Genomic DNA, 15,362 nt, shown 5'->3' on the forward strand with positions numbered 1-15,362 from the left:
GACACATCTGGGCTGTGTCAGACAGAGGGAGGGAGCGGGGCAGAGCGGGGGCGGGGGGGGCGGTGAGGGTGGGTGGGAAGCTGTTGAACTAACTCTAAGGGCCAAGAGAATTGAGCACTTCACACTGATGCCAGCCCAGGACACTGGGAGTAACCTAACCCTCGTCTGACCAACACCCAATAGCAGCTTTCCAAGTGGTTATCCTTTGTCCCTGGGTACTCCTGACCTCCAAGGAAGGAATCCCACCTGGAACCTATTGCTTTGCTGTCCGTCAATAGCCAATCCACTGTAAGTATGATGAGTTCTTTCCCGGGTAACTACGTATCTTTCTTTTTTTGCTCTCTGCACCTACAAGTAACTGAATGGGCTCTATTTGAACATACATACATAACACAATGGTAGCATCCCCTAGTCGCTTCTTCACGTTGAGACTGGTGTTTTGCGGGTACTATTTAATGAAGCTGCCAGTTGAACACTTGTGAGGCGTCTGTTTCTCAAACTAGACACCCTAATGTATTTGTCCTCTTGCTCACTTGTGCCCCGGGGCCTCCCACTCTTCTTTCTATTCTGGTTAGAGACTGTTTGCACTGTTCTATGAAGGGAGTAGTACACATCGTTGTACGAGATCTTCAGTTTCTTGGCAATTTATCATATGGAACAGCCTTCATTTCTCAGAACAAGTATAGACTGACGTGTTTCAGAAGAAAGTCTTTGTTTCTAGCCATTTTGAGCCTGTAATCGAACCCACAAATGATGAAGCTCCAGATCCTCAACTAGTCTAAAGAAGGCCAGTTTTATTGCTTCATTTATCAGAACAACAGTTTTCAGCTGTGCTAACATAATTGCATCAGAACAACAGTTTTCAGCTGTGCTAACATAATTGCAAAATGGTTTTCTATTGATCAATTAGCCTTTTAAAATGATACACTTGGATTAGCTAACACAACAGGCCATTGGAACACAGGAGTGATGGTTGCTGATAATGGGCCTCTCTACGCCTATGTAGATATTCCATTAAAAATCTGCCGTTTCCAGCTACAATAGTCATTTACAACATTAACAATGTCTACACTGAATTTCTGATCAATTTGATGTTATTTTAATGGACAAAAAAAATGTGCTTTTCTTTCAAAAACAAGGACATTTCTAAGTTTACCCCAAACTTTTGAACGGTAGTGTATCTTTACAAAATAGGTTAACTTGAACCCATTTGCAGTTCTAAGTTATTGCATGGCTTCAATAGCATTCACACTGACATAGGGGCTAGGCCTACTGTAAATTACATTCACACTGACATAGGGGCCTGGCCTACTGTAAATTACATTCACACTGACATAGGGGCCTGGCCTACTGTAAATTACATTCACACTGACATAGGGGCTAAGCCTACTGTAAATTACATTCACACTGACATAGGGGCTAAGCCTACTGTAAATTACATTCACACTGACATAGGGGCCTGGCCTACTGTAAATTACATTCACACTGACATAGGGGCCTGGCCTACTGTAAATTACATTCACAATGACATAGGGGCCTGGCCTACTGTAAATTACATTATGGCTATGCATGGTTATGCCAAACATTGTCAATAAGCATGATTAAATTCATTATTGATAAGGCCTAATAAGTGAACAAATAATTCTAATCAAATTCTAAACAAAATAACACTTACAGGTACCATCATTTCTCACTGTGGGCATATAATATTAAAACAATATAGACTATTGAGAGTTTTATGCACATCCACACGTTTCACACTAGCCAGACAAAGATCCAATATAAAGAGAAAGGGAGAATGTCCACTCACCGTTATATTGCTCCCAAATAGGCCTGTTTTATGAACATAATCGCAACCATTTTACAGATTAGATAGCATTCCCACATCTCCAAGAAGTTACATTGCAATCACGCCACGGACGTTGTCACCATGAAGGTTAACCATTCTGTTATGTTGTAATAAAATGAAAAAACATAAGCATACAAATAATAATACATAAATCAGTGTAAAATGTATTGATATCATAATATCGCCAGGATAAAAAAGACACGAATTGCTGTTGAACCACCCTTTCTTATAGTAGGCCCAAGGGAGGGCTTGGCTTTTGAACATATAAAACGGAAGACAAGCAATTTTACAGGTTACAGATAACCTTCTCAATACAAAAGTTCAATGGTATTCACCGCGGTTCAATGATATATCTATCATTGCATGATGGGCATGTAGCCTACATCATTTTACGCACGTCCAAAACGGGACTTGCGTGGCTAAAATAAGGTGGATCTGATTACAATGCATAGATAAAAAGGAAATGCCAGCTCACTGTTTTATTTGATATAAGACTGGTAAATTGCCGAACCTGGCGTTAGGGGTGGGAAATGTTCAGTGCGCAAGGTTTTACATTACGAAATTGCAAACTAATGTGCGTTTGACACAAGCGCCGCCTTATCACCAGCCAAAAATAGAGCCCAATTTCCTCATACTTTTTTTTGCTACAATATGGAATGAGTATTATGTTGTTTGTTTGTCTTGAAGTCGTGATGACATTTGATTACATTTCCTCAAGAATGTGTTCGTAAAATAACACCATATTACCCATATCAAGGATACACTGATAACGACGTGTTTCTCCTTTCCTTCAGGTCTCAGTATTTCTGAAAATGTTAAATTCTCATTTTGATTTAGCTTAGGTATTTTCCCTTAGGCTTTCAAGTGCTTTGATTTTTGACATTAAGAATGAGGTGCTGATTCACTTGGAAAAGGGAAGACAGAGCTCCTACCATATGGTAGTTTGCAGCCATGGATAAGATACCGAAATATAAATAGGCCACAAAATAAGTTTTGTGGCCCATTTCTGAACATATGTCTTCTTTGTAATGCAGAGATAAATCACTGTGTTAGCTAGTTAGTGATGGAGATGCAACATTAGACACAGGTCAGATCCTGACCAGTTGACTGTCTCTTCCAGCTGGGTTGGCTCTGGGCCTCTGCTAAACAGATAGATTAAATGTAACACTCCCCTGCGGTAGGAACGTCCACCCACCAACACACTCACTAACTCTTGTCAGTCTTTTACAAACATTGGCATATATGGGGCTAGGAGGGTGTGCTAGCTTTTCATTTCAAGCAGTAGTGAGCTACTCCTCTAACCTGGTCCCAGATCTGTATGTGCTGTTTGGCAAGGCATTGACTATAGCAGTTGAATATGCTAAATAAACAGATCTGCGGCCAGGCGTGTACTTCTCAGCACCTCTGGGGCAGTATGCTGTCTCTATATCACTGCCAAGAACTGCCATTGTATACCTACTGCTACATAAATACATGGAATAAAGTGTAATAGGTGTCCGAGTCATCTTGATACACATCCACTGTCCTACAAAATGACATTGACTAAATGGAGGAGTTTTGAAATACTCACGTGCTGTTAGGTCAATCAATGAACTGAGTTGAAGCTCTGTGTGTCAGAAGTTTGTTCATTGAAGCACACAGAACGTAATAACATTACATTGTTTGACAATGTTTTACATAAGGGTGGGCAAACATTTCTATTGGGCATCATCCCTTGACAATAAGATACATTAAGATGTGACTGTTTATCTCTCACCGACACTTAACTGATACTTTTTCATTCTGCTGAACTTGCTTTTAGCCAAGACGCCTTCACCATTATCCAGAGAGAGGTTTGAGTGTGTGTGTATATATATATGTCTGCTGACATGGGTTATCTAAGTCCTGTGGGCCTGTAGAGCTGCTCTACTAGCCTACTGAGTGTGTGTTAAGCGTCTGTCTGTCTGTCTGTCTGTGTCTGTCTGTGTCTGTCTCATGCTGTGAGTGTGACATCCACCCAACACACCCTGTATTCAGCATCCAGGGCTAAAACACTATGCTGGAGTATTCTTCCTGATAGGCATAATGACTGACCGTTGAGTGCAGCAGTGTGTGTATCTAATGAGCCTAATCTGGACCACAAAGACCCTTACACTGTATAATTTATAGAATATGTCTTTCACTATGCAGAATTCAGTCTCTTTCACTCAGACTGTAGATTTCAGTCTCTCTCACTGAGTGTGAAGCAGCATTGACTGACAGTTTCTATACAGCAGGTCTCCGTGCTGTAGTGTGCTACAGGTTGTTTACGTTAGAGGGAAAGACATGTCTTAATACTTACAGAGAGAGCTTGGGACGGTTTCTCCAAAGTACTCCTGCTGAATGGAGAATCTCCATTGAAAGTACTTTTCAGTCCAGGACATTGAGTATAATCTGTGTCCAGGAATCAGAGTCCTAAAGTTTTGACTCCTCACTGCCCTTCACACTTAAAAGACGCTGTCTGAATTCCGATCATTGTAATCATTGCAACACCCATGGCTTTATTACCCTGTTATCTGTATCTGTACCTGTAAAAAGGAGTAGAATCCATCCCTTTGGAGGTTGGAACGGCCCTGACACTCCCACACTCCTAGTTGTATGAGTCAGGTCAAACAGAAGATAGAGGATAGCCCCATATCCTGTCTGTGTTCCAAATGGCACCCTAATCCCTACATTGTGCATTACTTTTGACCGAGCCTATGGGCTCCCAGCTGAATGAGTCATATCAAACAGAGGATAGGGGATAGCCCTAGATCCTATCTCTCCTATCCAGCAAGCCTACGTCCCATAGGCGCTGCGGCTGGGGCATACCCACCCGTACACACATGTAGTGTGATGGGGTGAGTCACTCATTGGGCAGACCACACTGGATGCTATGGCTAGTATCCAGCGGGAGGGAGAGGGACTCCCACCCTTGGAACCAACAATGTTTGTGTACCTCATTGCCCAGACAACACTGCAGCAGGATGAATGAATGACTGACTGGAGGGAGACACCTCCGTATTAATTCAGTTTGGAGCACGTCCAACATACCTTATTCTATACAGCATACTGTACATGGTACATCCACCCTGACCCCTCTCAGTTTCAACATGAGAGAAATTATAATGTCTAAGGAATTATATCCAGATAGATGAATAAATGCATGTGTTGTTCATGGTATTCAGGATAAACAAACAATGTGTCATGAAATCACTTATTTTAAAGTACACAAAGTGAGTAACTTACAAGTGGCTTTCCTGCTGCGTAAATACGCACCGCGTCTTCTAAGGATATCAGGAATCCTAGCCGTCGGACACTCCCTGACGTAGCGACGCACGGATGGGCGTTGTTCTTCCATAATGAGATACTTTATAACTGCAGCGCTGCCACTGACGTCAATCTAGCCAGAAGGACTTGTGACCGGTGGACTACAGTTTTTAGACTCTTTGGGAAACTTGCTTTTTGCGATTTTCGGCTGAAAACCATTTTTGTGATATTATAGTCACTCCGCAGTCGCATTAAGTAAGTTGACTTTTCTTCCAATTGTGGTTATTTATTCGCTAGATTAATGCGCATGGAATATGTGGCACGCACGAAGCACCAACACCAAGCGGGCTTTCAGGGGAGCGGCTTGGTTTATTTTTCTAGTACCTATAACACCTATAACGTGGTTGACAGATGTTTGTCTTTATTTTACTTATCGACTATCAGTGGATCGACGTACAATAACCTTTTCCGTTATATTATGTGACTTTGTTTTAAAATTTTTGCTACATAGTTGGAGTAGAATTGTTTGTTTATAATTCATGCGCACTTAATGATAATATGGATGCAACCTAGGTCCAAATGGATCTGCGGTGTTGTGTGAAAGGTGGTCTGTTCTTAGCTAGACTGCCTTTTTTTTTATACATTTTTAGTAAGGACAGGCTACACTAAAAATTGTGTAGTTAGTATGCACATATCTTCAGCTTATTACAAGTTGAATATAAGGAGGCCATTAACATTGTCTTTTTTAGAACTCTGCTGATAAAGTTTTTTGGAGTAGGCGCTGTTCTGAGTTCAGAACGGGTACTGCAAATCCTGCAGTGACACACCCATGTCCCAGTCCCACAGAACTGGAGAGCGACTGAGACATTCACAAACTAACGGTGTCCCTTTTACCATTTAGCTTCTTCTGGCAAGATGCTGCTCCTTCTACTGGGAATTGTCATCCTGCACGCCGCAGCCCTAGTCCTCCTGTTTGTGTCAACAATTGTCAGCGTAAGTAAACCATCGCTATCAATGAATGATCTGATAAAGCAATGTATTACTGATATCTCATTTCTGGTAATCATTCCAAACAGAGAGAAATGTTTTATACATATAAAAATCAGTAGTTTGTTTTAAAGCATTGACATCTCTGCTATCTGTAAAGGTGTTTTCTATCAGGCTGCAGTGTTCTCTTGTTAATAGCAATACTGTGTTGTTTATCCTCTAGGCCTGGACAACAGGGTCCACTAGCAGCTCAGACCTCTGGAATAACTGCTCTACAATCAATGGAGGATACCACTGTGACCCAGCCGACACTGGAGGTAGGATGCAGTACAGACTGACTTTGTACATCTGATGCTGTGGCTTGTTATGTTTTTTTCATTCTGCATGATGCTGATGATGCCTCCTCTTGTCCAATAGTAAACTTATTTTGAAAGGATATACTGTAGACATGTATTTCTTGACCCTGTAAATTGAGTAGTCTGTTTGTGCATTCAATTCTTCTGAGGTGTGTCTTGAGAATAAGTTTTAAGTACTGTTGGTTGACTGAAAGATCAGTAGACAGTAAGACATGGGAAGACCTGAACTGTGATTAACTATAACTGGCTTAAGCCCACCCATTCACTCTCTAGTTTACCGTGCCCCTGAAGGGCGTGTCAGGCGCCACTGTGACTCTACTGCCATCAAGGGGTGAGGATGTGAACCTAGAGTTTGCACTGTTCATAGGCCTCCTCTGTATAAATAGTCATGGTGTGATGTCCATATTCAGGCTGCATGTTTGGGAGGCTATAGTGGTGGGATGAAGGTTTAGGGTGGGACTTTGTAGGAAAAATCAAGTGTTAGATCTGGGGAGGTGTGTGTGGCAGACAGGGAGGCCTTGGACCACCCCATGTAGGACATAGTGTGCTGACAACCCTGGTCACGCCCATGTATCAGATTGTGTGTACAGCGAGATCATTAACAAAACGAGAGATCTAGCAGCCGTGATTGTCTGAGACATATTTAGACCAAAGCCAACAGTGGTTGGAGGGTAAGACTGCAAAAAGATTGCAACTAGACCATATTAAACGAAGTTATGAATGTGCATTACATGACAAAGTATGTGGACACCTGTTTGTCTAAGATCTCATTCCAAAATCATGGGAATTAATATGCTGTATGGACCTTGCTTTGTGCATTGTCATGAAATGGCAAAGGGCCTTCCCCAAACTGTTGCCACAAAGTTGGAAGCTCAGAATTGACTAGAATGTCATTGTATGCTGCAGCTTTACGATTTCCCTTCATTGGAACGAAGGGGCCTAGCCCGAACCATGAAAAACAGCCCCAGACCATTATTCCTCCTCCACCAAACTTTGCAGTTGGCACAATGCATTCGGGTAGGTAGTGTTCTCCTGGCATCCACCAAACCCAGATTTGTCTGTCGGACTGCCAGATGGTGAAGCGTGATTCATCACTCCAGAGAACATGTTTCCACTGCTCCAGAGTCCAATGATGGCGAGCTGATGCTTGGCATGGTGATCTTAGGCTTGTGTGCGCGGCTGTTCAGCCATGGAAACTCATTTCATAAAGCTCCCGACGAACAATTCTTGTGCTGACGTTGCTTCCAGAGGCAGTTTGGAACTCGATAGTAAGTGTTGCAACTGAGGACAGAATATTTTTACACACTACGTGTAATAACAGCACTTACATTTGACTGGGTCCGCTCTAGTAGGGCAGAAATATTCCTGTGCCACTTTGAAAGTCACTGAGCTCTTCAGTAAGGACATTCTACTGACAATGTTTTCCTATGGAGATTGCACGGTTGTGTGCTCGATTTTTTTATACACCCGTCAGCAACAGGTGTGGCTGAAATAGCCAAATCCACTAATTTGAAGAGGTGTCCTCATACACACAAGTATTTGCAATAGAATATCTTACAATTTCCAGAAATTCTAGAGGCACTGTAATACTATAGAACTTGTGTTCAATTGCCTTAGAGACCCAGTACAACAGTGCTAACTGCAGTAGCCTCGAGCCCATCAGGCCGTAGCTAGCTGCCTGGTGATGTCATGTGTCTAGAATGTGCGGGTGGGTCTTGGGCCCCGGTGTGTGTTGTCAATGAGACAGGCAGTAGAGCCAACAGCAGGCTGAAGCCAACATGCTCACTTTTTCTCTCTCTCTCTCTCCTCCTCTGCCAGGTGGATTCATGGAACAGCTTGTTTGTTTGATTTGCCTTCATTACACCACTGATTGACGCACTGTGTTTGTATAAGGAGGCACGTGTGTTTGTGTTCTGTGAGGAGGGAGGGATCGAGGGGAAGATAGTGGAGTCTGTACTCAAGTGCACGGGGCCCGGCCCAGTCAATCAGTAGTGCTCAAAGGCCCCTGGAGTGCTTTACTGAGAAATCCGTACAGCTGGCATGCCTGAGCTGGGAGAGATAAACATGAGGACAGAGCATACTGAGTAACATGAGGCTCAGTATACTGAGAGGGCGGGCTGGTGGTGGCGGCACGAGCGAAGGTCACACCCACTGGGTGGCCTTTTATTTTTAATTTTGCTATTAGGAGTTAAGTTATGTAGTTATGCGTAGTTTATATTCCACATGGGGATTGGTTTGTTTTGTCCATCTTGTTTGTACTTGACCTGCCTTTGCCCCTGAAATGGGAATCCAGTCTTAGTTTGTATGACAAATTAGAGTTGAGCAAAGTCCACACTAGGGATGCGCCTTACTGTATGTTAGTTATTACATGTCATGGACACACAACAGCTGGTATGATCTCTACTGTAGCTACAAGCTGGCACATTAATCTTTTATATGAAGCTTCGATAGTCAGGACTCAACAAAACCAGAACAACTCTTAATTTTCCTGTTTTTGACTTTTCTGTAAAATCTTTGTCTGTATTTTTTGTCTATTTTTCTATACATTCTAGAGTAGAGACTCCAGTATAACATATTGTTGTACAGGTATACCCATGGCGCATATAATGGCAATACCTGTAGACACAAGCACAACGAGCGTTATTACGGTAGATATTCTGGCCCCAGAGGACCACATCTCACACCAGAAAATCCCCCATGCCACAACATCACAGCCTTCTGGTACCAGACAGGCAGCCCTGAAGAGAACATGTCTGTTTATCAACAGTATCGATGGAGATATTTATAGAACCCTAATATAGAGCAGAACAACCAAGGATAATGTAACCTATCATGTTTAGGCCTATACATGGAGTTATTGCATGTCATTACATATACATTCCAGTATTCTCGTTATGAGAGCTGTTTGTATTGGTTTTGTGTAATGCTTTCGTGGATATAAATAGTGTTTGTCATATTGCTGTACAGTGGATGGGTTCGATAATAGTGTTGGCAATTTCCTCTGCCATATCTCCTATCTAGTGTGCTCTGCTCTGGGGTGAGTGCAGCATGGGGACAGACATAATTGTCGTTCTGGGTAACCTGACTCTTTGATGGCCTCATCGAATCCATTAAACCCTGTTGTCATTTCCCCAAACCTCTCCTGAAAAGATGTATTAGTTTCCTGGAAAACTACAGGTGCATCATGGGAGATCTACCAATGATGTCAACTGAAGAAACTTATGAATTAGTAATGTGTTTGCAGACTGAGTACTTTTTCTGGTGATGTTTGTTTGTGTAGTCACGCAAGGTCGCCACAAAGCCAACTGTCTCCTTACTTCAACATTATTTACACATCTACTTCTTAGCTGCCGTCATTCATTCAGGTTTCTTAACCAATTTAGTGATGCTAAAGCAGTCTGAGCAGGGCCTCAAACCATTGGCTTTGTGATTTAATGAAATACCTGTAAAAACAAGCATGCACTGTAAGTTTTGTACCTGACAGACTCAAATTCTGAGACCTGCAGGATGCATGGTATATACTGAGACTGGAACCTTCTCTTCCTACTTGACTAAGGTCCAGTGTCTTTAGTATCCTATGGGAGCATGCAGATCTGTTTGGCTCTGTAGAACAAAAACAAATTGTGGGGGGGGGGGGGGGGGGGGGGGTAGCATTAGCCACCAAAAGAGGACTGTAGCAGACGCAGCTAAACATGAGATGAGAGAGATGTGTGAGGAACGGCTTCAGATAGAGGGATAGCTGGCTTAGGAAACCTGAGAGTGGATGCAGGTTGCATGCATGACCCTCAGACAAGAAATAGACCCCCTTGGAAGTCCAGGCATTCCAGACGTAGATGGTGCTGTGGTTGTAGCGCTAACACACAGATTGGTGGGGGCAACAACCACAGCACTAACACACAGATTGGTGGGGGCAACGTCTCAAAGTCCCTGGCTGTCAATACAGGTTACTAGAATGGGTTAACAGGGCTTTCTGTACTGTAGTAAGCTGGCCTTGGAGCAGTGGTCGGTAGCCAGAGGATCAATATGTAACACAAAGTGTTAGGGGCCTGTGTGTATTACTGAGTACGCTACAATGCTTTCAGGAACAGAATATCTATGTAGGTACCATTATTGTAAATCCATTAAGGATTCCAGGTAACTAAACAAGACTCATTCCGTGTCTGGCCAGACCAATATTTAGCTGATTTAACAATTTGAGTTTCATTCTCATTAAAAGTGGTTGCTTTAGTGTGGCGACCTCGGCATGATTAGTTTACCATGTTGTGTATAAAAAGTGAAGTTGATTTCTAGAAGTGAGTCTTATGGGTCTATGTACTGTATAGCCATGTATCCTGTGTGGTCCTCTGTAGCTCAGTTGGTACAGCATGTCTCTTGCAACACCAGGATAGTGGGTTTGGGACCAACCATAATAAGAAAATTGGATAGAATCATCTGCTAAATGGCATATTATTTTCTATAATTGACTGACAAGCTCCCTCTCTTCCCTACAGAGTGGATCCAGGCAGTGCAGGCCCTGATGATCCTGTCCATCATCTTCAGCTTCATCTCTCTCTTCCTGTTCTTCTGTCAGCTCTTCACCCTCCAGAAGGGAGGACGCTTCTTTGTCACTGGAGTCTTCCAGATCCTCGCCAGTGAGTAGCCATTTTTGTCATCCAGGAAAAAAAAACTGAAACGGACACATTCAGAAGTTTACACTACACTCTTCGAAGTATATGTGCCTGGAAGAACCTTTTGGGTTGCCACACCTGCGGAACCTTTCCACTTGAAACATATTCCTCAAGCAACCCCTCTGAAAAGGTTATTTGAGGAACCCATGTGTAAATGTTCAAACCAGAACCTTTACGTGATTAGAGGGGTTCAATTTTTAACCTTTTATTGTAGAGGTGACAGCCTATCAGATTGAGGTGAGGCTTATTGGAGGCATAGCTTTCAGATAATTATTTTTGTTCACACTTTAGCATAAATGTCACTCCTGTTCAAATTTGTACACCGCAAATCAAAATGTTCCCCGATCATATTAGAATATGTCATATGCATTCATCATTGCTGATTACATATAGTGGTAACTATTTGAACTTTGGAATTTTTATATGCTCTTGAAGGACTCAAACTCCTCTGTTAGCTTGATTGAAACTACAGAACCATCAGTGTTCAACCTTAGCATGCAATGACAATAGAACAGATGAGCTGGAATGACATTTACTCTTAACGGGTGACTAAGATATATTTTACAGCCACACCTCTACTCCAGGGTCCCTCCATGAACCCGTTGCTACAATAGGGGTTTATCCATTGTTTATTGTGTTCCGTGCCCTTTGGCTATGGATAGACACTTCTTCTAGTCTATTGTGTCAAAGGGCTGCCAATGTCAAACCTCCCAGGTTGGCACTGTAGACTGTGCCAGTGGGCACAGAGACGATCACACAAGTGGAAATGTCAAGACCGGCAATGTAGGGGGTGAACAACAAAACATCAACAAAGAGACAATGCCATGATATGCCAGTTCACAGTGGGCTGGGGAACTTGGAAGTAGACTAAGGTTCTAGATGAGGAAGTGAGAGGCCTGTTTATGGTTAAATAGCCACCATCTCCCCCAATGCTGCCCAGCAGGGTTCATAGTAGGACACATTAAATAAAGCACAGATTGTGATGACATGACACACAATTTGATCTTCAGGTTCAAATGGAATTGACTGTATTGTATGTAAACATTTCCTCTCATCCTTTCCAGGTCTGTTTGTGATGAGTGGAGCAGTGATCTACACAGTGATGAGTCCGAACTGGGTGCCAGTATCAGAGGCCTTCGGTTGGGCTTATATCCTGGCCTGGGTGGCCTTCCCTCTGGCCCTGATCAGCGGACTCATCTACGTCATCTTGAGAAAACGGGAATGAGGCCCATGTCCCCTAACCTCCACCCCGCCCTCAGCATTAACAATCACCCTAGGAGACTAAACTCAAAAGCCTGAGGACCTGTATACCTCACTGGGTCACAAGGCTGCTTCACCTAGGTCTGCACCGCACCCTAGGGGTAACACCAAAAACACAACCACCAAAAATGACATAATGAAACAACCAATACTGTCAAATGTATATACTGTAGTATCTATGGTTTAAAACCTATTTATAACACATTTTACGTGTATGTACATAGTATTGTCGTGTTGCTCCGTTGACAAAAATATTGGTATGAGCTTCATTTTAGCTGATAAAGTGCCTAAATATTTGTTTGTAATTATGAAATAATTAGATGCTGTTTGTTTCTCTATGTAACCCACCAAAAAATTAAGAATAAAAAAGTTTTGAACTATTTTAACCAAAGTGCATGTATAAAATATAGAGCTAGAAAGAATGTGTAACTGAGCTTGCTTTACAAAAACTAAAAGTGGTAACATCCAAATGATGGTGGTTAAAGGGATTCTCCAGTACTTTTTTATACTTTTTAGCCAGTAGTTTTAAAAGTAGAGCTCACGATCCAAAAGTGGCCCCCGAAAATTGCGTACTACGACACGTGCCCAATGTCACTGCTTCCGCTCATGCTCTGCTGTGTGCGCATCATGTGCCTCTTCCTAGTTTTCACAAATATGGTGAGGAGCTGAAGCTCATTGGTTGAACTCAAATTGCTAGGGGGCTGGCTCAAATGGGAGAAATTGTAGGAAAAATGGCGACGCACAGCTTCAAGAAAAAGTTGCTTTCAAACTAGGGATTTCGTGGCTAATTGAGGTAAGACAGTAATTCTGAACTACACATTGACACATCCAGCCCAACGCGGGTGTTTTAAAACAAATAGGAGCATGTCTTTAACCATTCAAATGTTGGTTTGGTTATTTCTGTTTGTAAAATGTTTCAACATTTATTTTTTCTATTTTTATTTTCAACAAAGATGGTGCTATGTATTTACCATTCCTATTACTGATAGCCATTTTGCAATCATTTACAGTCAAATGACTTGACTTATGCCATGACGTAACTAGGACATCAGGATGAGAAGTAGACTCCATTGTAATGTCCATGTGCCTAACTGCTTATGTGTATAGAGAAGGCAATTCCATTTTGATCTGTCTAAATCAAAGCTTTGAAACGATCAGCTTTGATTGTTCGGCAACAAGGCGTTTGAGTGATGTAGCATTAGTTTATTTTGTTGGAATGCCATTTGGAATGTCAGTATTAGAAGATCCTGCCAATGTTCCTTTTGCATTACTTAAACTGTGTTAGACAAGTTCAAGGATGGAGAATGTGAGCTAAATGAAATTCACGATGACTAAGATCTGTGTCTTTTCTCTCTTTGTTGTAAGGCCATGCCATGTTGATTTGTTGTGTTTGTGTTTTATAGCATATGTACGACCAGTAAACACACTAGAACCTTTCTCCTGGACAGAGTACTGTAACAACTAGTAGGGCATTGTAGCCAGATCCAAATTGATTTTAAGTTTTTATATCTAACATTTTATAGAGCTATTTCAATATTAATGGTAAGCTCTGAGGCAGCCTACTCAAACCTGACCGAGGTAGAATAGAGGACATTACTTTTAGTATTAGCTTTGTCATGTGGGAGAAAATGGACAGTGAGGTTTGCATACAAATGTTCTGTTTCACATACTTGAAGTTTGACAAGCTGCAGTCTCTGCTACCCTGAAGAACGCAATTTCTTTTTTTGGGAAAACATTGTTTAATATCACGTTAATATATCTATGACTATCTAGTATGCAGACTGATTCAATAAAAAACAACCAAATTGGAAACAGCTCCTACCTACGGGATTTCTATATATATTTCAGTACTCATACTGTATGTTGTGTATTCTTCCTCATCACAGAATAAAACTAACACTAACCCCATTAGACCTTTATCCAATACATTGCATAATGTTGAACTCTATAACCATTTAGCCAAATACAATGTTAATAGCTATTGTCTGCCTTGAAGTTATGGTAAACTACTGAAGTGAAAGGTGCAGTACATGAAAGAGTGTAAAGTGGAATCCCTGCAAATGTTAACTGTATCTGGTTGGTCTTAGATAACTGTGTGCTATTAAAGAGAATGCAAATTCTGAGTTCTCCCTCTCTCTATGTCCATGATGTAAAGATACCTGCACTAGGGGCTCGATTCAATCTGTATTGCCGAAGTCCAGCGCTATAGCGCGCTTTAAATTTAAAGGTACTTTCCTATTGAGCCGACATATGCAGCGTTTTACTGTGAATGCAGTCTGTGCGGGAACATTGCCTTTAAATGTGCAGTGCATTCAGAAATTATTCAGACCCCTTGACTTTTTCCACATTTTGTTACGTTACATCCTTACTCTAAAATTGATGAGAAAAATATATATTTTATCCATCTACACACAATACCCCATATTGACAAAGCAAAAACTGAAATTTGACGTTTACATAAGTATTCAGACCCTTTACTCAGTACTTTGTTGAAGCACCTTTGCCATCGACTACAGCCTCGAATCTTCTTGGGTATGACGCTACAAGCTTGGCACAGCTGTATTTGGGGAGTTTCTCCCATTCTTCTCTGCAGATCCTCTCAAGCTCTGTCAGGTTTAATGGGGAGTGTCGCTGCACAGCTATTTTCAGGTCTCTCCAGAGATCTTAGATCGGATTCAAGTCCAGGCTCTGGCTGAGACACTCAAGGACATTCAGAGACTTGTCCTGAAGCCACTTCTGCATTGTCTTGGCTGTGTGCTTAGGATCATTGTCCTGTTGGAAGGTGAACCTTCACCCCACTGAGGTCCTGAGAGCTCTGGAGCAGATTTTTATGAAGGATCTCTCTATACTTTGCTCTGCTCATCTTTCCCTCGATCCTGACTAGTCTTCCAGTCCCTGCCGCTGAAAAACATCCCCGCAACACAATGCTGCCACCACGCTTCACCGTAGGGATGGTGCCAGGTTTCCTCCAGATGT

General features: G+C 42.1%; 1 protein-coding gene across 2 annotated transcripts; it reads left to right on the top strand.

The window, feature by feature from the left end:
* LOC149974313 (peripheral myelin protein 22-like) lies at nt 1–14,506 on the top strand. Of its 2 annotated transcripts, none has more exons than XM_090212045.1 (5): nt 1–288; nt 6,018–6,109; nt 6,327–6,420; nt 10,950–11,090; nt 12,191–14,506. In XM_090212045.1, the coding sequence occupies exons 2-5, from the start codon at nt 6,032–6,034 to the stop codon at nt 12,349–12,351; spliced, it is 474 nt and encodes a 157-aa protein (XP_090068171.1). In that variant the 5' UTR covers nt 1–288; nt 6,018–6,031; the 3' UTR covers nt 12,352–14,506. The 2 variants fall into 2 exon arrangements, with proteins under 2 accessions (XP_090068171.1, XP_090068170.1); XM_090212044.1 differs by lacking the exon at nt 1–288 and adding an exon at nt 4,720–5,371.
* The last annotated feature ends 856 nt before the right edge of the window (nt 14,507–15,362 follow it).

This window comes from Oncorhynchus mykiss, chromosome 20 (genome assembly GCF_057628025.1).
Source record: "Oncorhynchus mykiss isolate SJ-2025 chromosome 20, ASM5762802v1, whole genome shotgun sequence".
NCBI classification, from domain to species: Eukaryota; Metazoa; Chordata; class Actinopteri; order Salmoniformes; family Salmonidae; genus Oncorhynchus; species Oncorhynchus mykiss.